Source organism: Juglans regia, chromosome 7 (genome assembly GCF_001411555.2).
Source record: "Juglans regia cultivar Chandler chromosome 7, Walnut 2.0, whole genome shotgun sequence".
Taxonomy (NCBI): domain Eukaryota; kingdom Viridiplantae; phylum Streptophyta; class Magnoliopsida; order Fagales; family Juglandaceae; genus Juglans; species Juglans regia.
In genome coordinates this window covers 46126425-46150121 of record NC_049907.1, presented here as the reverse complement: position 1 = coordinate 46150121, position 23697 = coordinate 46126425, and the positions used below count along the sequence as shown (strand labels likewise).

Genomic DNA, 23697 nt, shown 5'->3' with positions numbered 1-23697 from the left:
TCATAAAATTTTATCCGCTTTTACAAACCTTAATATGAAATAAATTTTGCCATATTTAAGGCTTTACTCGTTAGATGTACTATTTATTTAATAAAATGCAGCAAATATCATGTTGGTTTGATCGATGCTACATTAGCAAAGAACTAAGGTGCCCAAACCATCCATTTAAACAATTTTTTGAAAGCATTTTTTATTTATTTTCTTAAATCCATTCTTATGCACAATATGTGACTAGATATATATATATTATATTTTTTTTATAAGAAATATATGGCTTTCTGTATTTACTAAGGGTGTAAATCTGAACCGAAAAATCGAAAAACTATACCGGTTCTTGTAATTGTAAAACCGGTTGGACCCAGTCCGGTCCTAGTTCCATGGTTTCCAAGACCAGACTGGCGCGGTTGGGAAAAAAAATTAAAAAATTAAAATTTAATTTATATATATAAGTTTTATACAAAATTAATATTATACAAAATATTTTTTATATATAAGTTTTATATATAATATATAATTATATATAAAATAATTTCATATTATAATTTATAAATTATAACATAAAATATTAATATTAAATATGAACATTTGTAATTTGTTTAATTATATGTTATTAATATAATTATATCTAAGATAATGTTATTATAATTTAAAAAATGAAAGTTTAATCTTAAATATTAAAATTTAATTTATCATGTGCTTTAAACATAAAATATATTTTTTAATTATTAATAATATTTTATTTATAGCTATACTAATATATAACTAATTATACTGGTATATTATATATAGCTAAATAATCACTATACTAAATAATCACATATAAAATAATGATATAGTAATTAGTTATTACTAATTACTAATACTAAATTACTATACCAATACTATCACTATAATACTATCGATAATATATTATAATATATTAAATTCACTATAACAATTAACAAATACTAATATAACAATTAACAAACTCACTATAGCTATAGTTATACTTATAGTCTAATATAGACTAGAGTTATACTTATATTATATAGCTATACTAACATATAGTTATACCAATAGTATAATATTAATACTATTATATAGTCTAACTAATACTAATAATCTAATATATATTATAGTTATAGTTATACTAATATAATTATACTAAATTACTATAATTAATACTATACTACAGTATTAGATATAAATCACTATAATTTTTTTAATAGGTTAAATCACCGTAACAAAATATATATAACTATATATAGTATTGGTATTAGTATAGTATATAGTATTATTATGATAGTATCACTATAATAGTATAACAAAATATAGATAACTATATATAGCAGGCGCCATTGCAGCCGTCGGAGCATTGTCATTTTCTGTTGTATTAGTGGTTTTTCTTTGTAATTTATTTTGTGTTTTGTTTATCTTTTTTTAAAAAATAAAAAATCCAAAAATTTTGTCCCTTCGGACCTTGGTCCAAATGGTGTGAGGTCCCCTCTCTATTTTGGCAGTGTATGGGGTTGGTGTATCCTACTCCGCTTAGTCAAGGTATGTATTTTGTCACCTGGTTACTTTTTTTCTGTCGAGAATAGAGATGTGTACGACGGATTCCTTAGACTTAGGTATTTAGCGATCTGTCGTCTAGACTAGACTTAGACCATATCAGTCACGGTAGTGTGCTGGGGAGCTATTAATGTTTGTATTTGATTTTTTTAAGTCATATTTGTATGTCTTTTTTTTTTTTTAATGATATGTGATCCTTTTATAAAAATATATATATATAGTTAGTATTATAATATATACTATAGTATGCTATATATAATATATATTAATATCACTATATATATTATATATATAATTAATATATATATAATATGCTATACTATATATTATATATATATAATATGCCATACTATATATTATATATATATAATATGCTATACTATATATTATATATATATATTATATACTATACTATATATTATATATATTATGCATATATATTATATATTATGCCAACGGCGTCGTTTAATGGGGCTATTATTACGGTTCCACCCCTCCCCCCCCCCTCCCGCTCGACCATCTCAGCTCTGCCTCTCGAGTCCCTGAGTCCCCGCAGCCGTCTCTCACGCTCAGCTGCTCTCTCACGCTGTCAACAGCCCCTCGCCGTCGACACTGTTGGTCCGTTCTGTTCTCCTCCGCTTCCAGTTGTTCCCGAGGCTACAGAATCACAGATATTGTTTTCCCCTCTCTCGGCGAGCTAATCGGTATGTGAACATATATATGCTTTTTAATTTTCAAAATCTTACATTTACTTCATGAATCATTACAATGTTTCAATTCATTGCTAATTGATTCATTTCATTTAGGGTTTTTATCGAATTTACAGATTTGAGATTTAGGGTTTTTTACAGATTTCGAATCTGATTAGGGTTTATATTTTATAGTTTTTTTTGTATAGCTCCCCATCAAGCTGAATCTGTATTTTATAATTGTGGATGGTATAATTTTATATTTTATATTTTAGGATTCAGGGTTTATATATCTTGTATAGTTCCCCATCGAGGATGAACATGTATAGTTCCCTATCCAGCTGAAAATAGCTTGATTTCTTTCTTTTTGTTTCTGTGGGTAATTTTGTTTGTTTCTTCATATATATCTGTAAGTAGATTTGAACCTGATAAATATTTTTGGGTTGCATGGATGTCAATCAGTGATTCTACTGGTTTGGTTTCTTGTGTTTCTGTGTTTTCTTGAATCATTACAATGATTTCTTGCATTGTGTGTATTCTCTATTTGAATTTCTTTATGTGTGTATTCTAAGTGTATTCTTTTTGTGTGTATTCTTTATGATCTTTCTTGCATTGTGTGTATTCTCTATTTGAATTTTCTGCTATTGCATTGATGATTTTTCTTTCTCTATTAATCTTTATTCTGTGTGTATTGATATAAGGAACTCATAACCTTTTTCTCTTGTGTTATGTAACGAGAGGCAGGGTACTTTGCCCTTTTGGCTTGTCGTTGCAATTCATGTACTTGAGATTCCTTTATATCAATTTATTTGGTGTCCATTGAACACTTGTAAAAAAATCAGTTTTGGTTGATCCTTCTTTATTTTTTTTGTGTATTTTTTGTGAACATGCATCAATATGCGCATAACTGCATATTGTAAAAACTTTAATGAGCTTCTGATTTAGGGTTTGTTTTGTTGTTACAGTTTTTTTTTTTTTTTTTAAATCAGATTTTATATTTTTGTAGCAGTTTTTTCTATAGCAGTTTTTTTGTTATAGCACATTTTTTTATAGCACATTTTTTATGGCAGCAGATTTTTTACATGGGAGCAGTTTTTTATGGTAGATGATTAAAACTGGAAAACCGGACCGAACCAGACCGGAACCGGTAAAACCGGAAGTACCGGTTTAGGGGGGGTAACCGGTGTGTAATCGGTTTTTGAAAATGCAAAACTGGTACATACTAGTTTGGTCCTAAATTTTGTCTAAAACCGGACCGGTTACACCCCTAGTATTTACTTATAAAAAAAATGTTACACCCTACACCGCCAACCTGCACGCGTAGCCGAGGAAGTAGAAGACCATAAAACGACAATGTTTAGTTTGGGGATTCATCCTTCCTTTCTTTCTTCGCAGTTCACACAGAGAAGAGAAGCCAAAACCCTACTCTGGTCTCCTTCACACCTAGAGGTAAATCGGCTACCTTGTTATGACTTCACCCTTTGACCAAACCTGCAAAAGTCGTACCCTTGTCTGAACCCTGAGGTATATTTCTGCTGGAGTTTTTTTTTTTTTATAATCGTGGGTGTCCAGGCCAACTTGCGTGCACCTCGACTAATCCCATGGAGCCCTGAAGTTAACGACTAGGTAAACCTCCAGTGGCCCTAAGGGTCTGCTGGAGTTGTAGAGTGTTTGCTGAGTCCTTTTCTTCGTACATGCTTTCTCTTGCCTGTCGTTGGTTTTGGGGTCGTTGGCTTAGGAGTTATTTTGGGTTTGTTTTCCTTCTATGATCACCGTGGGCCGGTGCTTTTTTTTGCCTTGGTTTCTTCTGTGGCGTTTTATTCGGGTCAATACCATGGCTGCCTCCCTTGTCAGGATTGTGATCCTCCTTAAATGGAGTGGAAATGGCAGCAACTGATGAATCTGTGACAGGCTTTAAGAGTTCTTTATTGTGTTGGAACTCATCGGTACCAACTCTTGCTGTGACAATTTCATTCTCGAGCTTCTCTCTTTCCTCATTTTTTGTTCCATCTGCACATAAATTTTGTTCTAATCTTCGAAAATCAGTTTGTTCTGTACTCTCATGTCCTTCTCCGGTGTTATGGGTGCAAACTTCGAAATCTTTTTACACGACTTTGCATTAGACATTGTCTTTTACATCCAGAATTTATCGTTTCCTTCGTTTTTCTTCAAAAGATTTTCTCTACTACCAAACTAGAACTTTGTAATCTATATTGTCACTTTCTTTCCCCTTGAATACATATGTTTCTCACAAATTAAAATCCATTTTCGACATGTGTTCACTTCAACATTTTCTGTTCGTTTCGTTTCCAATAATTTTTCCCAGGAAAGCTTTTTTTGAACTCCGTGTTTGTGCATGTGCCTTTGTATGTATGTTCGTATAGTTTGGATAGATATATGGTTATGTTTCTCCTCTTTATTGTTCTGTGCAGATAGTTTGCAGCTCCAAAATAAAAAAACAATGGCGAGGTTATTATCGAGTATGATGCTGAAGGGCATTGCGGTCTCCCGTTCTAGTAGAACTGTAAGATTCAAGACCTTCCGTTGTCCTCTACATGTAGTTAATCAATACACCCGTGATGAGATTATAGATTTTACAGTATGAATCAAGGGCCAAAGAGTGGCTTCTTTGGATCCTCTGATTTTTTCTAAAACACATTTACATTGAAATGTATCAGTAGATGTAGGTTGTGAAATTAGGTTCATATAGGGGCTGTGATTTTTCTGGAAAATTGGTGATGCTGACGAGCATGGATTGACTAGGAGAGGAAGGGCTAGACATCCAATGAACAAAATGTGAAGATGTTTTTTCTGGGCATAGACTACATTGTGAATGGTACGGTAGTTATGGTCTGGGTCTTGTCCACATTTTTCCGACTCCTGCTGTTATAGCTTTGGGGAGGGGTGTGACTGTCAACAACACTATATTGACCTTATGGCATAGATTCTACAAGAACTAAATGTCATGTTACGCTACTTTGTTTTCTGGTCAAATTAAATTGATTATTTGGAGAATCTTGGGAGACATATAGTCTCACTTTTAGTTTTGGTTACAAGTCAATATCATTTGCACATGGAATTTCTTTGATGTGGATATTTGTCACATGCTCGCAGTATTGGTGAGTTTAGCCCCTTCTTTTCATTTTTGGGTTTTTAGATAAGTTGGCGAGCTATATGTATTTAGTGAGAGAGTTCATTAGTGGTGCATCAAGTTAGCCTCATGATGCCTGTTAACGTTGTGTTTCGTATGCTTAAACAAGGTTCTGGCAATTTGGGCCGAGATCTTCACCTGCAAACACAAGGGAGAAGGTGGACTCGGGGTGGTCCGGGAAACTTCTGATGCCTCAGTCTCAAGTGTTTAGAGTCTTGTCTTTTTAATCATAGAGTTCAGAGAGAGTTCTTTGTACCTGAGATGTAGCTTTTATACGAAGTTACGAGGGAACATTATGTTCCCCGTGTTAGGGTTAAGTCATCCCGCTCGCGTCTATCTTAGTCTAGGTATTTTTTTTATAAGTATCTTAGTCTGGGTATTTAATGCGACGTGGTGCTCTGAGGCAGAGCTTTCAATGCGGCGTGGCTCCCAGGGCGAGTCCCGACGGTGGGTGAATGGTGCGGTCACTTATGGTCCCCTTCGTCAGAAAATGGAGGGTCGTTCATGTCCTCATTGACGTAAGTCCTTTAATGCTAGGTGCAACAAGGGACGTCAGAGTTGGCGTGTCCCATCTGTTCCCCCTTATTTGGCTTCTTGCGCTATGCATCCTCCTTCCTCTGATGCAACCTTGAGTGCTGGACCCCTTTGGCAACTCTGGGGCCTCGAAAGGGTGAGACCCAAGCTGGAACGGGTCCCAGTGTTGTTTCCAGGCCCAATTAGGATGGGCTTTCTTTTTTTTGAGATACCCCTCCCAATGCCAAAGGATTTTGGATCAATGTTATTGGTATGTTGGTCAAATGAGAGAGAGTGAGAGATTGAGTAAGGTTCGAGTTTAGTTTACTCTGAACTAGAATTTGTTAGATGCTGCTTCTCTTATATACTTCCTGTATACTAGGATGCACCCTTTTGAGATTTTCTTTATAAACTTCATTATTTATTAAAGGAAAAGAGTTGCAATGTCGCAGCTTAGCTAGGTTATTGACTTGAAGTTGGAGTTATCAAATATTTATAAAGCAACTCCATATTCCAGATTGCTAATTCTTGGTTCTTCTGGTTCTAAGTGGTCACAGCAGTATTATCATGTAATAGTTTGCTTTAAATTGTTGGTAGGTATGCGGATCCTTTTACCACAATGGGATGAGATATTCAACTACTGTGCCCAGTGATCCTGATACACATGAAGATTTTAGACCCACTAATAAGCTTGAGAGTTCTCCCCTTTCTTTGAAGGATGTTGTTGAGCAGGTAAATGAATGTTTTCAATTATGTTTAGGATTCATGTTCTGAAAGGCGTGTCATCTCCCATTAGCAATATGAAAGGCTTTTATCCGAGCTCAATACTGAGAAGTTGTAGTCTGGTTACCTATGAGAAGAAAAACTTATTAGTTGTAGTTGTTTCTGGTGTAGGATGTCAAGGAGAATCCTGTAATGATTTACATGAAAGGAGTTCCCGAATTTCCTCAGTGTGGATTCAGCTCATTGGCAGTTAGAGTCTTAAAACAATATAGTAAGTGTGTAGATGTTTAGTTTTATGTGCAAATCCTTCCATTCCTTTATCAGTTACTTTAGCAATCAATGTGTTAATGTGTATTAGTCTTGTGCCACACTCACATTCGCCATAGGCACACGCACCCAACACTTGTACATACACATTATATGTGAAACATATATACAAAATGCAAGCATGCACCTATGTATGAACACATGTTATATGTTGTGTGGATTACACATGACATTACTTCCTTTAGAAAGCCAAAAAATCAAGTGTAATATGGATTGTTTTGTTGATGTTACTGTTTCCTTATCATGGTGGAGAGGGCTTGTAGTGCATAGCTTGCGACTTTTCTCCCTTACACTGCACAAATTGAATGAAAGCATAGGAGGAACCAATTAAAAGTTATCTCTGGACAAGGTACTAATCGATAGTTCTGTGCAATGGGAGAGTGTAAAAGATTTAATTGTGCACACTGTTTCCTGATAGCTTGGGATTAACTGTGCCTGTACCTGTTTTCTGTAATTTGAATGTTTTCATCTTGGTTTATCGTACTCGTGGTTATTGTCCTCTTACCATATGGATGACTGTTGCAGATGTTCCTTTGAGCGCTAGAAATATTCTGGAAAATCCTGAGCTGAAAAGTGCTGTAAAATCCTTCAGGCAAGTTAGCTCTTGGCGTTTTGCTCATTACTATTATTTTATATTTATATCTGGGCATAGAACTAAAAAGAAATCAAAATGTAAAAAAAAAATAAAAAATAAATCAAAGCTGCATCCACTTGCTTTCTTCTAGATGAAAACAAGCTACTGTGATGATTAAGCTACTGTGGAGATGTACCATTACAGAGTTTTGTTTGATAATTTTCTAAATATTAGACTGATATTGTTCCGGAGTTCGATGATGCCACCTGAGCCTCACCAGCTATATCACCAAGGTTAGGTGTAGGTTCTAATTAAAAGAAGATGAAGAGGAAGGAGATGGATAGTTGCATTGCATTAGTCCAGGAGATGGCGCTTTTTTAAACGGGCAATGAGATTGGACTCTTGATTGTGATAGCCATGATCTTTTCAATTTTGTATCGTATGCTAGTTTTTAAAATTCCATGTTCTTCAAATGCAGCAATTGGCCCACATTTCCACAGATATTCATCAAGGGAGAGTTCATTGGAGGGTCAGATATTATTCTCAACATGCACCAGGTTTCTTCTTGTGCAAAACATATTTTGCTTCGTTCTTTGCCAAGGGCAGTGCATTTCTCTAATAATGTGGTTTGTCCTTGTAGACTGGTGAACTGAAGGAAAAGGTGAAAGATATTGCTGCTAATCAGGAAAAGTCTGAATGACGTAGTGAATCTAAAAATGGTCAAGGGTGTCACTAGAAATTTTGTGATCTCGATATTGGATCATTGATAAAAAAAAAAGTGACGAGATATGGGATTCTATACTTTTATGTGCTAGTTTACTGCAGGGTTCGTATGATAAGCTTGAAATTTTAAACAATAAATGCGGCGTATTACTCTGCCTTCACCTGCCATTGGATTTGTTGTGTAGTGATCTAATTTATTATTTTTTTTCTCTACTAAATTTTGTGGCTGAACTTCATGGTTTTGAATTATTGTGAATCAAATACAAGAGAAGCCACACTTCATCTTCTGTTCCGATATAGAGGCAAAAATGGCCAATTTTCTTTGAAGTTTTGAAAATATGCCCATCTTGTTCTTTATGCAGAGAAGGTAAAACTTCAGGACCTCCAATTGCTGGATCTCGATTGATATCCTACAATTCTACCGACTCATATGACAAACCCAAATCTACCCAGCTTAGTGTAGATTGCGGTGAGAAATATAATTTATAATTTTAAATATAATTTATAGTTTTAAGGTTTATTAACTATCTAAACACTAAACTAGCCTTTGGTCGTATTAATAATAGAGCTTTGCTAGGGATTTGTAACTGTTTTTATGTACACTAAATACATTTTTTATTTTTTAAATGTCAGATGCTTCTCTTTCATTAGCTCTCTCTCATCTATGTCTCTCTCTCCTCATCACCTCTCTCTCATCAAGCTTTCTCTCTCTTTGACCTCTCTCTCTCCTCAAGATCTCTCTCATACCTCTCCCTCTCTCCTCAAGCTCTCTCTCTCATCAACGTCTCTCACTTCTCTCTCTTCAAGTGTTCTACTTTTACAAGAAACTGTCGATTGCAACGAGAGAAAAAAAAATTAAACAGTAAAATTAGTTGACACGTAGGGCGTGTTTTGATTGATGCCAAACAGGTGCTGATGCAAATATTTTTTCTTAATAATAACGTGATGTCTGGAATCAGGCGAATAAGCCATGCAAGTCGCGTCAAAGTAATGCCTTGTTGCTTCAACACGTAACTCTCTGACTGCCACTCCCACACCAGCAATTGTCCTAGCTTTTCACACCCGAAAGGCAACCAATTCCCTGCCTCATGTTACACAACCAGGATGATTTTCTCCCTAGATCTCGACAACAAACAGGAAGGGCGACAACATTCATTGTATGCTTGAAGGATATCCGGTGGAGTACGACGTGCCGATGGAGGTTGATGAGGAGGCAGCGGCGATTTCGGTAGACGATGAGGAGGAACATGCCATCTGGGGAGATGGCATATATCAAAAGAAGATTGGACATGGAGGGTTACCATTTGGGACTTTGCGAGGTCGCTAATGGTGACTCGGTGGTTACCCACCTGTGAGATTAGCAAGTTTTGTTTTTATTTTTTTTATTTTTTTTGTGTGATCTACATGTTGCTTCCTCGATAGATGGGGCTCTTAAGAGGTTTTTGTTTAGAACAGGTAGTTCATCGCCCGTTAAAAGCTTGGTCCTGTTTGGTTTCCAATAAAATTGAAGTGCAAGTCAAATAAAGTTACAGTCAAAGAAGGGGAAGTTTGGAAATATTTTTCGTTCTATCTCAATCTCATTTTATTTCATTTTTTAAATATTATTTATCAAACTAATCATTTTAATTTTTTTAAATTAATCATTATAATTTTCTTAACTTTCTAAACAAAAAATAAAAAATAATTCAAAATTTTCAAATTTAAAAAATAAAAATAATATTAAAAATTTATATTCTAACAAGATTTTAATTATATAATCTTTTTTATTTACTTTTTCTCTTATTTTTCAAATTTTAATAAATATTTATCTCAAACTATCTCACTACTATTTATAAACTATTTTACTATTATTTATAAAATTTTCATCTCCTCTAATTTCTCAAACATTTCCTTATTAGTTTTTAATTTTCTCGGCAACCAACCAAAAGAAGAATCTTGAAGCTGTTACAGTTCTTGGAAGTCGGTTTATCTAGGGCTTGTTCAGCAAGGCCATGTCATGGATATATAAACGGTTTCATCTCATATAATCTTATCATTACAATTTTCTCACATAAAATATAATAAACAAGTTAACTTTTTTCAAATCTAAAAATAATAATAATATTAAAAAATAATATTTTAATAATATTTTATTTAACTTTCTTATTAAAATTATTTTATTTTATCTCACTGTCAAACGGGACGTTAATCTCGATTCAGCCATTTTTCAAAAGGTTTTGGACATGGTTTGCATCTTAAACATCACGTGGACTAGTTGATGTTTAAGAAAAATCAAAACTCTCCAATGTTAGTTTAGGAGACAAGTTAAAACGTACGGTAATTTAAAGTTCAAAATGAAAAACATAGGATCATTTGTCGACAATAAATTTTATTTTTATCTCTCTTTCTTCTTTTTATTTTTTTCCACTTTATCCCTAAAAGTAACAAATTTTTTTCACCTACGGGACGAATGCACATCCAAAACACTATCTAAGGATCCAAAATACGAGGAGGACATCTTTCGGAAACACTTTCCTAATGAGGTACGAGTCTTTCTTAGTAGGAAATTCTCTGCTTTGGTTGTCGAGAAAGTGGGCGGAGTGGGACTCGGAACCAATCTCCAAAAACAGGACCCATTTTCGGCCCATGAAAAGAGAGACCAAAAAACAAAAAACAAAAAACAAAAATGAGAGAGGAGACACGTGCCGGTGATTTGAAGCGTTACAACTTACAACGTAAGTAGGTCGCTTTCCCGCTCCGTTAAGGTTTGAAACCTATTTACTTCTCGCTCCGCAGAGCAAAATGCGGTGGAGAAAAATTAGAGGGATTTAGAAGTGGAACATGGATTCTCCTGAGGGCAATCCGGTCGCCGCCTCGTCATCTCCGATTTCATCAGATTCTCCTCCAGTGCAAGTAAGCCTCTGGTTTCGTACTCTGATTTTGCATTCCATGGTTGTCGTTTTGATAGATTGTCTAATGGGTCAGATCGCTTATGTTTCCCAACTATAGTGTAGTGCTCGGCCGTGTTTACAAACTGTTTGATTTGTAAGAAAATGTAGGAAAATGAAATCGCATAAATTTCGATTCTTTTTTTTTTTTGTTCAACTTCTTTCTCCTTTGTTGGGCCTCGCACCCACCGGGGAGGGGAGGGGGGGGGGGGGGTTCAACTGTAGCGAATTCGATGGTCCCTTGGGATACTTTTTAATGGAAGAGTTCGTTCGCGGGCATGAATGATGATGGATTCCAGACGTTTACTTTCTTAACAATCAAAATTTGCATTTGCTTTATTTGGGGGAATTGATTATGATACTTTTTCAAAGATTTAAAGTTATTTAGCACTAGGACTTGACGATTTATATAAGGCTTGAAGATTTATCTATTTATTCCTATTTATAGTTTTTAACAATGGCAAAAGCCACGTATGAATCGAGGTATTGCGTTTTTTGGGAAAAACAAGCACCCCACAAACTGAATCGGATACATCCGTTTGGCTTGGCCATGTTTGGTATATCATTTTAATGATGCATTAAAAAAAAGGTTAGGATACTTCGTTTTATTGCTAGAAAAAGTATGTTTTGGAGTTGCTTTGGTAGTGGTCTACTCCACCTGTGTGATCTGTTGGATCTTTTTTTTTTTTTTTTTTTTATCCGTGACATGTTGCATCAAGTGTTCACTTGTCTATTTTCTCTTATTTCAACCGTAGGAGTCACCTTTCTTCAATTACCTTTGCAATCTTTCCCCAATAAAGTCGGTTAAGGCTGAACGTTATACACAAAGATTTACGGAAACCAATTTGCCAACCCCACCACTCGTGTTTACATCACCTCGTATAGATCTGCAGCGTGATACCAGTTTTCTGGAAAGGTGAGTTGCTTTGATTCCATAATGCTCTTATTTCTTTTTGACAGGCACTTGGGGTTGTATGCATTATCTTTTTTCCATTCCGTGGTCAAGCATGCTGACCTCTTTCTATCAATTGTTATTTCTTCATGTCAACAGAGACAATGTAGCTGCAACAGATTCGATTGTTCATGAAAATTTTAATACCCAGTTGAATGTTGTGCACATTCCTAGCTTTGAGAAGGAAGGCCAGTCATGCAGTCCCGCAGGGTGTATCGACGAATATCTGGTAGATCCTATGGAGGTCGACTCTACAAATTCAACCCATTTAGGCTTGCAATCAGCCGAAGAAGTGCCTGAGTTGTTGCAGAGTGGTTATGCTGGTCTGAAAGGAACCATAAAAAAGGTTGATGATGCTGTTGATAGTAATAGAGAGGAAGGAGCTCTTACATTATGTGATCCAGCTGAAAAGAATCTGAATCTAAGTCCTCTTAAATTGGTTGAAAGTGCAGTTGATCTGAGGAATGATGAAAGGTTTGATGACTTCCTAAAAGGACTTACCTCAGAAAAAGCCAAGGACATTGTTGATGCTGATATGAAGCTCAATCCTGTTTCGGGAGTGCAACATTGTGAAAGACATGCAGCTCAGGTAATTGTTGGCGTGGGTCTCTATATTTTTATTTGAAGAGCAAAGTTATGTTTTTTTATATTTAACCTAAATGTTAAATTTGCAGATTGAAGGTGTACAACAGGATGAAGGGGATGGCACGTGTCAATCACTTGATGAACCTTTGCAGATTAATGAAGCCTGTGAAGATTTTGACGATGGTTCAAGAACATTACCGAAAGAATTTGTTAAGGTACAAACTAAGCATGCTATAATTATTGTTTTCTTCAGTTTCTACTTCTACGAGTCAAACTTTAAAATCTGGAGCACATATAACTGATGCATTTCACACCTCCCCAATCATAGATTTATGGATTAGTTGCAAAATCAGTACTTGAGTTTTCACTTTTTGCAATTTGAGGCCTCAGTTTTCAACTTTTCAGTTTTTGCAAAACTGATACTGAACTTCAAGAAACTCTCCAATAGGTACCTCTGTCAATTTTCCATCAGAAAATAAATGGCAAGTCACATGTCAGTCCCTGATTTACTGACACGTGGCATCGATATCCACATTAGCCAATCAAAGACTAACACGTGGTGCATGGATGATTGAGTAGTCCTACCTAAGTGGCAGTTCCCAATATTTAAATCTGCCCACTTGCACATGTACTATGTTTTTGAAAATCAATGTTTTTTGAACAACAAAGTGAAATGACAATGAGCTATGCATGAATAGGTTTGGGTTTTTCCTTCTTGAGCTCATATGCATCTTTGCATTTCTTGCCATATGCTTCTTTTGCTCTTTTATAAAGTATATTGATTAAGATGTACAACTAATCTGTTTTGACAGACTTACAAAAAACGCTGCATTATAAAAATGTGAACTGTAAAGAATAATTGGTAGTATTTCTATTTTGCATTGCTGCTTGTTGATAATTCTTTTATTGTGTATGTCTGAAGTTAACTATGAAATAATGGCAAGTATTGTTGGAAACATATTTTTAATATAATAGTCATTATATTTTGAGAGAAGTTTAGCACAGCTGAAATGTAGTTTATATGTTTCATTTCTTCAATATTTTCATGCGGTAGACTAATCTCTATATCAAAATGTAGGGCGCCAATAATTGTCGTGGTACACGTAGACATCTTCATTTTGAAGCCACATTAGCCTGCAAGAGTATAGCTACTGGAAATACTGCCAATCCAAAGGCTAGCATAACAAACTTGAAGAGTCTGGCGCCAATCTCTAGCAGTTGGGATGCAGCTGGCTATCCTCTGTCCATAACTTCCCAGGCATCTTGCTGCCCCCTTAAAGTGGCTAGATCCACTCAAAATATTGGAAACTCTGAAATACTGTCTCCCCTTCCAACTGGTATTGGTTTGCATGTTAATAGCATTGGCAGATCTATGCTTTCAGGCTCGGATGTGTTTACAAGTAAGAACTTAAACCTTAGTTCACAAGATAAGCTAGTGCCTGAGTGGAGCAATGATTTAGTAAAGGACCCAAATAATATCTCAAATTCGGCCATAGCTGGGACAATGTTTTCACATGCTGATTTAGATCAGCAGGAAAGTCAAGCTGGAGTGGCAGCCAGTTCTACCTCCTACCCTATTAACAGTCTGAATCCCCCATGTGATTCTCCTTTAACACAAATTGAGCTGCAGGTGGCTCCATGTGAGGGGAGAATTTCCGCTCAACAAAATGCTGACAGTATTGACGAATTAAACCAAATGAGCCCTAAAAGGAAAAGGTCAGCATGCTTTCATTATATAGTTTATGAATCGCTAATTTTTTACAGTTAGCTAACTTGAGTTTTTGGGATGCATCCAGGAAGAGCACTGCAAACAAAAGTGAGAGTGGCGACTGCAAACGTTGTAATTGTAAGAGGTCCAAATGTTTGAAACTGTAAGTGAATGAGAGGGGGCATTCATCTTGTGTTTGTTGTGAAATTCTACTTTCCAGTGGACGCATTTTTGTGAATGCAGTTATATGTTCTTTTATACGTTTTGCTGAGTAAATGTATTTGAAAATGGCACATTGAGACCATATTTTCTGTTGCAATTTGATTCAGCCATACTCTGTCATTGGCAGTTATTGTGAGTGCTTTGCAGCTGGAATTTATTGTGTGGGTTCTTGTGCATGCGAAACCTGCTTTAACAAACCTGAATATGAGGACTTGGTTCTTGATACACGGGAGCAAATTGAGTCTCGTAATCCTCTTGCATTTGCTCCAAAGATTGTTAAGCAAACCACTGAGTCTCCAGCAAATGTTATGGTATACACTTGTTCAACTCTCTATTTTGTTCCTTAATGTGATTTAATTAAACATATTTTGAGCAAAAATACACTGCAGGAAGAAGGGAACTGGACTACTCCATCTTCAGCCCGGCACAAAAGAGGATGCAATTGCAAGAAGTCAAAATGTCTTAAAAAATATTGTGAATGCTATCAGGTTCATTTTACATGGTTTACTTGCAGTTTTTTTCTATAGCAAAATAACAATCTCTTGCCCTGACATTCCTGAAATTTATATCATGCTGATTGTCGTCGTTTTTTGTTCGATGAAATATTAATCAATGAGTTAAGTGTCAGAATAAGGGAGTTGGGTTAGGACCAAGGTATAAATTTGCACTCTTTTCCTTAATTCTGATTGGACACATTTTGCTTTATTTCAAGGCTAAAGTGGGATGTTCTGATGGATGCCGATGTGATGGTTGTCAAAACTCTTTTGGAATAAAGTCAGGTCAGTTTTTCATCCAATCTCTTTTCTTTAGCTTCTTCTAGTAAACAGAGTTATATAATAGCATGTTTTTCCATCACAAATGCAGTATCGTTTAGGGCTGAAAACTGATTCTATTGGTGTTGACCGAAACCGCACCAATAGTTTTTTAAGAGGGTGGTGCTGACTGAAACCGGCCGATAGGGAGAGAGAGAATTGGCCGGAATCTTACAATCGGTACCGATCGGTTCGCCGGTCGGTCCGTTGGTTGCTAACCCATCCCCAAATTCACATCACAAATTCACAAATTCAAAATAAATCAACCAAAATTCACAACAAAGAGGAGAACAAGATAGGTGAACCGTGAACAATAGAGAGCTCGGAGAGGTGAGGGACAAGCCCAAGATGAGAGATCTTGGAGAGATGAGGGACAGGCCAAGTGGCTTGAAGGAGGGGAGGGGAGGGGAGGGGAGGGATTATTAAACCCTAGATCTAAATGATGCCGTTTGGTGTATTGTGTAAAATGATGCCGTTTCACTTAAGTGAAATGGCGTTGTTTTACATAAGATATATATAATATATATATTATTGGCCGATTCGGTAGTTTGGGGTTGGTTTAGATTGGGACTGAATTGGCCGACGACGGTTTCACTAAATTTATACTGCCGTCTGACCGGTTCTTTGCTGGTTTCCTATTGTTCTGGACTCCAGCGGCCGGTCCACATTGGCGACGATTGGTCCTGTCAGTTTTTGTATAGCCCTACATTGAATACCTAAAATACTCCAGTTTTAAATTTCCACAAGTAACTAAAAAAACTTTGAGGTGGCCACCTAGTGTGGTTAAAACTCTTCACGCTTTTGTCTATGACATTGGAAAAAGGTTGGATCATCCATTCATTCCAAGAGTAACAACTGAAGTTGATATTGAATACTCTTAGCAAAGGAAATGTGATATCCTATATGATAAAGATAAGGGTAAGTGGTGTATGTGATCCTACATTGCTTGGGAAGGAGAAGTTCTTGAACTTTATAAGGTTCCAATGGGACTCCAATTGTATCATTGACTAGTCCTTTTGGAGTATAGGCCGTGTGGTTTGGGCCTTTCATTGGGGCGTTACAAATGGTATCAAAGCTTATTCCAACCAGAAATGTGGGACTTGAGCCGTGTCACCTACAACGAACAGACCCGACGAGGATGTCGGGTATTTAAGAGGGGTAGATTGTGATACCCCATATGATAAGGATAAGGGTAAGTGGTGTATGTGATCCCACATTGCTTGAGAAGGAGAAGTTCTTGAACTTTATAAGGTTCCAATGGAGCTCCAATTGTATCATTGACTAGTCCTTTTGGAGTATAGGCCATGTGGTTTGGGCCTTTCATTGGGGCGTTACAGGAAATGATAAACCGTGTGAGAAGAGGAACTGTATTCGAGCATTCCCTTTTTTAGCTTCCAAATTCTATTTCTTAGTTCAAGATCCCTATTACCTAATTGGAATCAAAGACTTAGTAGATCTGTAGCCCAAAATGCCTAGGATGATAGTAGCAATTAGTCAATTGTCTCTTGGTATCCGTACTGTGAGCAGCTAATAAGTTAGTTGACTTAGTTTATAATTGACCTTTTATTTTTTTAAATACATGTATACAATATGATATCCCACTTTTGTGATAAGTGAAAATCATCTGCACTAGTTCAATCTCTGTCAGTCTATCAAAAATTTGCATTTTCATTGACAAGCAAATTGGAAACAATACATTTGGTTGGTTGGCACTAACCTCTGTCGTGGATGCATGAAAGTATTTCTCAAGGGCTTTGCTTTAATATGTTGGATATTACTGGTCATTATCTTTTTTCCATGGTTACAAATGACTAACCCTTCCATTGCAATTGAATGGCAAAAACAGACTACAGGAGAGCTGAGAGATGTGATAATCTGTCTCATGAGAAGCTGCAAATTGCGGAAAGTGAAAAGAATGGGAGTAGCAAGCAATTCTCGCCAACATCATGGGAAGGACTTGCTGATATGCGTAATCTTGATCCTTGCTCAGAAATTTCACAAGCCCAATTGCAATTGGCAAGTAACATTCAGTCATCAGCTGCTTCCCTACATTGGCGCTACTCCCCTGTTACTCTTACGCCAAAGTTATGTGGGGGCAATGGCCCCCATGAGCTCACTTCTGACTCTGCATTCTGTAACATGGAGGACAATGATATGCTTGAGATACTCAAGGACACTACTAACACTCACAGGGCAGAGGGACAAAGGTCAAGCTCTCCACGGGGCTTGAGGTGTGGCCGCAAATTCATTTTGCAGGCTGTGCCTTCTTTCCCTCCTCTTACCCCATACAAGACGGTGTCAAGCAAGCTAAAAAATGATCAAACAGACAGTGCTGCTAATCGCTGATTTGAATGAATCCATGGAGTTGGGTAAGTCTATCAATATTTTGTTGACTTGGTAATGCAATTGACAAAGCACTCTATAATCTGTAACCTGTTTACAGTATTTTGCAGGCATCGGGAAGTACCTGCTTTCTACTTCATAAGCAGAGCTGAAGACGGGCTTTTAATTGCTAAGAAATCTAGGAAACTTCATTCCAATGGCGGTGCTTATTCTTAGCCTTTTTAGTCTACTCTTTCTAAGGTCGTCTATGGTATAGAGGCACGTGTAATTACCATCTTTGTTAGATTTAGGCGCAGGTATTTCTGTGAGTATAGTTTTTGTCTGTAGAGTTTTGGTTTATTGGTAAAAGGTTGTTAAATTGTTTGGAAATCAAATTTTGATCATGCTTTAGAGCTCTAAAGCATTGTTAGATTTTCTGGTAATGTTAAGAAATTAGTTAGAGCTGTAAAGCATGTGTTGGCAACCAAACTGAAAGAGTGCCTATTTGAAAACACAAAACGATAAAGAAATTTTATATTTGCAAGCTTGCTTAGTAACGCATTTAAGACACCATTGATGCTAAAGCTTTCCATATCAACTAGCAAAAACAAAAAAAAAAAAAATTTAATAACTGTAATGGGTTTTACAAGTATTATATGTATACTCTAGTTTGTGCAATACAAGAAATAAAAGTCAACAAGTGCACATCAATATTATTAATATGATGCACGGCAAGGACCATTTTTCTCAGTTCAAAATCCTCACGGATAACTACATAAAGATGGTTAGTCAGTTCAAATCATTCATTAAAATTTAAAATCCAAGTACTTAGCTTCCTGCATGACTTGAAGTTTGAGCTTCGGCGGAGAAGCATCAGCATTAGAGTCAAACAAATTGGTAGGCTTCTGTTCGTCACGTTTTGTCATCCGTATGAGATTTAGGTGCAGTTTTGGCATTACTTCTGAATAGAAGTATGAATCATTATTTGGTAATTAGCCTGGTTTGCTTTATATGTGCATACAAAAGAGAATTACTTGATATGAAAAGCAAAAGAAACTAGAATGAAAATAGTGAGCTACATCCAAACTTTTTCATTTAGGACAAGAGAAGAGGCTAAGGAATGAGAGAGATTATTTATCTTAACTATACCAATATACCCCATGCTCCATAATACTATGTTGTACTACCTAGTACTCGTACACAGTGCACTCAAAACCTGTTCTCCTTTCAAAATTTTATTCCTCATACTGATCACTAGCTCCAACTACTAGTTCCGCCTCGGGCGAGTCCCTTCGAGCGCCAGTTTTGGGGTCAGCCAATGGCAGATTTCGTCCATCTCTGCAGGTACTGTGTAATGACCAAGCCTGCAAAGCCAAACCAAAAGCTAAGAGATGCTTCTTTCCAATTTCATCTTGTAATTGTGAGTCCATATCTCACTAATGGAAACAAAGTCAATAGTTTACCCCTCATAGGATTTGAATGCAAGGTGGTGAAATCCTGCTGAACTTAAGGATTGGGCTGATTTTTCCCCGTATTTATAGAGGACAGCATCATCGCCTACAAGAAGATTCAGAGTCAAATTAGTTCACTTAACTACCTAATTATTTTGTGTGCAGAACAGATTACATTGCCATTGAGAAGCCTGACTACAAGGGGCAACCTAAGCTTGGAATGACAGTCTCGAGAAACAGAATTTCTATAACTGATATCTGGAAATGCATCAAGACTGGAATAAACTACATCTTTCTACCAAACAGGTAATGTCACCAACTTATTATTGTTAGCTGCTAGCCTGCGCTACACATCACAACATCCGATAAACAAATGTGATTTAGATAATGGAATTTTAGATTGAGCTTTAGGATGATTGATTTTGTTTCACATGCACATATACACCTGCCCAAACGCATATAAATTTCTAGATAAGAGCTTCCCATGACTACAGTAGTTAAAGGGAAAGGAGAAATCAAAAGTCACGGTAAGATGGAAAGACTTGTCATCTCTTTCTGTAGATTAAAGTTCTCCCATTAAGACCCAAATCTTTGACGATTATATTGTTTTTAATCAAACAGTGCATAAAACAAGAAGCATAAACTTCAACGGCCCATAGAGAGACAGACTCGTACCTGTCCCATGACATAGTAAAATTGGTAAGGCAGCAGCACGCCTTGCAGCCTCATGTGAACTTTGTATTTTGCTTCTTAAGCTCCTGCATTGTAAAATGATAGGGTGAACACCAATAATAAATACACAGCAGATTTTTTTTCTTTTTACTTTTCTTTGTGCAAACTAAATAAGCAGGACATTGGTTTGAAAATTCCCAAATTATTTTCTCTCATTTGGCATCTCTATCATGTACATCCACGCACAGCTTCTCTTGTTTAAAGATGCACCCGCCCCCTTGCCTTTCGTAAAGTTATTTAATCATTGGCTCTGTACACCTTCTACATAGAACGTATGGCTAATTGGGTGCCTACTAAGAATCTAAGATGCATATATACGACAGATGTTACGATCATTAGATAAGATCCATCAAAATGAAAAGAACTTGAAGTTCAAATGAAAATCATATAGAAACCGCTGGAATGACATGAATATCAAATGCTTTTATATTGTAATATTTTCTCAAATTGACAACCCCCTACTCGGAGCATGGTTTACTACACAGTATAGTGCTAGTCATTTCCAACATAAAGAAGAGAATGAATATCTGGTTTTGTCTGAGAAAGAATGTTCCAAACGAAGTTGTACCTTCCCCCTGGAAGCCATCCGCTTAGTCCAATAATTGCCCTTAGGTTGACAGGATATGGGTTACCGTTTCCATATCTCCCGAGAGCATAGCAAGTTGCAGAGTATAGGGCCATTGCAGCACCCATACTGAAGCCTCCAATACCAACCTTAACTGTCAAATAAAGTAGTATGATCATAAAATTGTCAATAACTGGACCGGTTATTGCAAGACTGATGTTTAGACATTGTCTAAAAACTTTTTTTTATTGAGGTGAAACATTGGTTTTCTTGGTTCTGAAAAAAATTCAGAGGTTGTGGAACTTTATAACAAATTAAAAATGATAAAATAAAGATTTTTTTTTTTATTATAGCGAGGTAGTTATTTTGAAAGTTATTTAGCCTTTAAAGTACCATCAGCTGGCTCTGTTGACAACAAGTTTGCAATATGTGCTGCTGAAGCATCTAAAGCTTCCCAATCATCTGAACCATCTTCTGAGAGCTCTCCCGCATCAAACCCTGAGACGAATGGCATAAGCAATACCGATGATCAAAACATGATAAGATATGCCGTGCTATTTATACTTGAGATTTTATAATTTTAAAACAAAGTTGATAGATCCTTACATGCAGTGCAAGGAAAACCACCAAGCAATGTAACAGGACGTGTGGGTGCAGTTGGGCAGATCCATTTAATCTGCGTCACAGAATTTTAGCAGAAGCCTAAGATACTTATGGAGAAGAAAAATTAATTATGATAAGAAGGAAGTAATACATGCATGCAAAAGTGTATGTACAGGCTTAGTAAGTTCATAAACAATGTCCTTACATTCGGAAGAGGAAGGGATTCTAAGAGCTGGGAAGCACTGCAACCAAATGAAACAGAGAATGAGAAAGCAATTCTTCCTTCAACTTACAGATCTTTCATTCTCATTAGGGCAATGAAAAGTTATTTCATCTATCTAAAAACACATACAGATGGATCTCCTCTGTGCGGGGTGTGTGTGTGTGGACCCATGAATATCCTTTGTAAAGTATCTTCTCTAGTTGTTCAGCTAGGGAAAAACCAAGTGAACTACTGGTCCCATTCATGCATATGGCATATACTCTTTCCCAAACTAAAGCTTCTCAAGTTAAGCTTACATCAAAATCACACAAGCTACGAAAATGACAAATTAAACAAATTATACTGATTCACGATGCTGCTTCTCTCTCCCATCAGATTTATTCATGGGAATCTCCAGAAAAAAAAAATAAAGGAACTCCACATCAAAGAATTTGACACTACAGACCATGTCAGGATGTTGACATCCTTGAACTCTTCTTTTTTTGGTGCCTCTGAAACCAAAAAGCCAATCTTTCCATTACCGGATATGTATTCAAATACAGAAGGAAAGAATAGGCATCAACCCTTGAGGGAGAGACAGAAATAAAAATCAAACAAAGACAATAATTAAAATTTGACAGTTCTAACCTGGCTGTCTCTCCCTACCAATCAAATAGTACATAGAAACAATGATACAAGCTAGGTTGTTAAATACTTAGTTTTATGTTGAACTTACTGATAGCACTGCAATTGCTCTCATCCCGGTATTAAATCTCCCTCACAATTATCAAGCCCCCCTCACATATAAAAAAATTTAAAAAAAAAAGAAAAGAAAAAAGGAAATGCAATCTTCCTTTCCATCCATCCTAAAAGAGTTGGAGATGTTCCTTGCAGGAGATGACCACAATAATCCATAGAAAAACAACAACAATGATGAGAGCATGGAAGACAACTGCGGGCAAAAATAGCAACATCACCTTGAGCCATTATCACTGAGTCCATGAAGCCAAACTATAGTGGCCTGGTGTTTTCCTTTGGGGCGCACTACATGTGTCCTTCCAAACTCAAATGTCCTTGCAGTTCGACTACCTGAATTTATGTTACCCTAATGTCACCACTCGAGCCATATGAGTTCAAATCAAAGAACAAACATCCATCACACCAAAGAAAACCACCAAGAATATGGAGGAGTTCCCACAGCAGGCCACACTACATGCAAGTACTTGAGATGAAAGAGGCAACGAAAGGAGGAAAAGAAACAAACCAGAACCCATGTTGTAATGCGTATTGTAGCTCATATTCACGGTTCAGCAATCTGCACTAAATACAGTCCACATATAGCAGCAAATGACGGAGGAGAGGTACTGCTATAGAGAAACTCAGAATGCTAATGAGTATTTATACCCAAATGTGTGGAATAAAACGTGCACGTATGCATTGCTGTGTATGTGTATTGTGCACTCCAGCCACGCCTTGCACCTACCGTGAAACCCAGAAAAGGTGTAGGCATCCATGAAAAGGAAAGGTAAAAAGGCAAGGACAAAAGCAGGAAATCTTTTGTGAGCAGAGAGAATCCAAGCAGCGGCAGAGCACATTCATCCATTCCCAAGCCACCCAACTGGGAGAGAGAGCTCAGGTTTTGCATCATAAAGAGAATCTATGCTTTGTGGGCACTGGCCAGAAGATAATAAAGCTAATACCAACAACTGAGAGAATATTACTGAAAACGAGAGAATAATCCAGGTTAATAAAAGAAACTATCCTTTCACAATCATTTTTTATTCATTTTGATGATTGATGGATACCCATTAACATGAAAGCAGAGTTGCCAGAGCCCAATTTATCTGTGAGAAACAACTGGCCTTAAAATATCTGGAAAATGGGAATGGTCAATAACTCAATGAGAATAAGTGGAATATGATTACATTTCCATTTTCCGGAATTTTTTGTATGATTTTGTTCTTTTAATAACATATAAAAGATATTTTTTTAGTTCGAAAAATGTTTGTATATATGAAAAACTACTAAAATATCTTGTATCAATGATATAATTAAAAAATCATAAAAGTTAGAATTACTTTGTTTTTTTAGGTTTAAGGACGCCAACCTGGATTCATTTTATATGCGGAAAAGACGGAAAAAGAACATGAGCTTTTTCTCTCTTTCCCTCCTCTTCCTTGCTTGAATCATCATTGCTTTTCTTGGTTGCCACTAATTTCCTTTGGTTGCTCGAAGAGTCAAACCGAACATTGAAAGCTTTTTGTTTTTTTATAGTCATGGGACACCACAACCACATATTAAATATTATTATTATAATAAATAATTCAATTTTTTTAAATTTTTAAATAATAATAATATTAAAAAA

The 23697-nt window shown here is 36.3% G+C and overlaps 3 protein-coding genes across 7 annotated transcripts; 2 read left to right on the top strand and 1 right to left on the bottom strand.

Moving 5' to 3' along the window:
• Nucleotides 1–2038: 2038 nt before the first annotated feature.
• LOC108996269 (monothiol glutaredoxin-S15, mitochondrial) lies at nucleotides 2039–8543 on the top strand. Of its 3 annotated transcripts, XM_035692697.1 has the most exons (8): nucleotides 2058–2255; nucleotides 3636–3689; nucleotides 4673–4764; nucleotides 6502–6636; nucleotides 6799–6898; nucleotides 7480–7546; nucleotides 8007–8085; nucleotides 8169–8543. In XM_035692697.1, exons 3-8 carry the CDS (start codon nucleotides 4702–4704, stop codon nucleotides 8226–8228), a joined length of 504 nt encoding a protein of 167 aa, XP_035548590.1. In that variant the 5' UTR covers nucleotides 2058–2255; nucleotides 3636–3689; nucleotides 4673–4701; the 3' UTR covers nucleotides 8229–8543. The 3 variants fall into 3 exon arrangements, with proteins under 3 accessions (XP_018827598.1, XP_035548590.1, XP_035548591.1); XM_018972053.2 differs by lacking the exon at nucleotides 3636–3689 and having other exon boundaries at nucleotides 2039–2255; XM_035692698.1 differs by lacking the exons at nucleotides 3636–3689; nucleotides 4673–4764.
• A 2474-nt stretch (nucleotides 8544–11017) lies between these two features.
• On the top strand, nucleotides 11018–18209 carry LOC108996265. 2 transcript variants are annotated; one of them, XM_018972045.2, is made up of 11 exons: nucleotides 11018–11143; nucleotides 11934–12094; nucleotides 12230–12719; nucleotides 12805–12930; nucleotides 13794–14431; nucleotides 14512–14586; nucleotides 14773–14956; nucleotides 15035–15133; nucleotides 15358–15424; nucleotides 17304–17826; nucleotides 17911–18209. In XM_018972045.2, the coding sequence occupies exons 1-10, from the start codon at nucleotides 11072–11074 to the stop codon at nucleotides 17801–17803; spliced, it is 2412 nt and encodes an 803-aa protein (XP_018827590.1). In that variant the 5' UTR covers nucleotides 11018–11071; the 3' UTR covers nucleotides 17804–17826; nucleotides 17911–18209. The 2 variants fall into 2 exon arrangements, with proteins under 2 accessions (XP_018827590.1, XP_018827589.1); XM_018972044.2 differs by having other exon boundaries at nucleotides 17901–18209.
• Nucleotides 18210–18813: 604 nt separating this feature from the next.
• Nucleotides 18814–23104, bottom strand: LOC108996268 (acyl-protein thioesterase 2-like). Of its 2 annotated transcripts, none has more exons than XM_018972051.2 (10): nucleotides 22816–23104; nucleotides 22597–22647; nucleotides 22310–22421; nucleotides 21336–21372; nucleotides 21134–21203; nucleotides 20921–21025; nucleotides 20531–20681; nucleotides 19906–19988; nucleotides 19243–19336; nucleotides 18814–19143 (listed from the first exon to the last, which is right to left on the bottom strand). In XM_018972051.2, exons 2-10 carry the CDS (start codon nucleotides 22628–22630, stop codon nucleotides 19047–19049), a joined length of 783 nt encoding a protein of 260 aa, XP_018827596.1. In that variant the 5' UTR covers nucleotides 22631–22647; nucleotides 22816–23104; the 3' UTR covers nucleotides 18814–19046. The 2 variants fall into 2 exon arrangements, with proteins under 2 accessions (XP_018827596.1, XP_018827595.1); XM_018972050.2 differs by having other exon boundaries at nucleotides 22597–22696; nucleotides 22816–23102.
• Nucleotides 23105–23697: the final 593 nt, after the last annotated feature.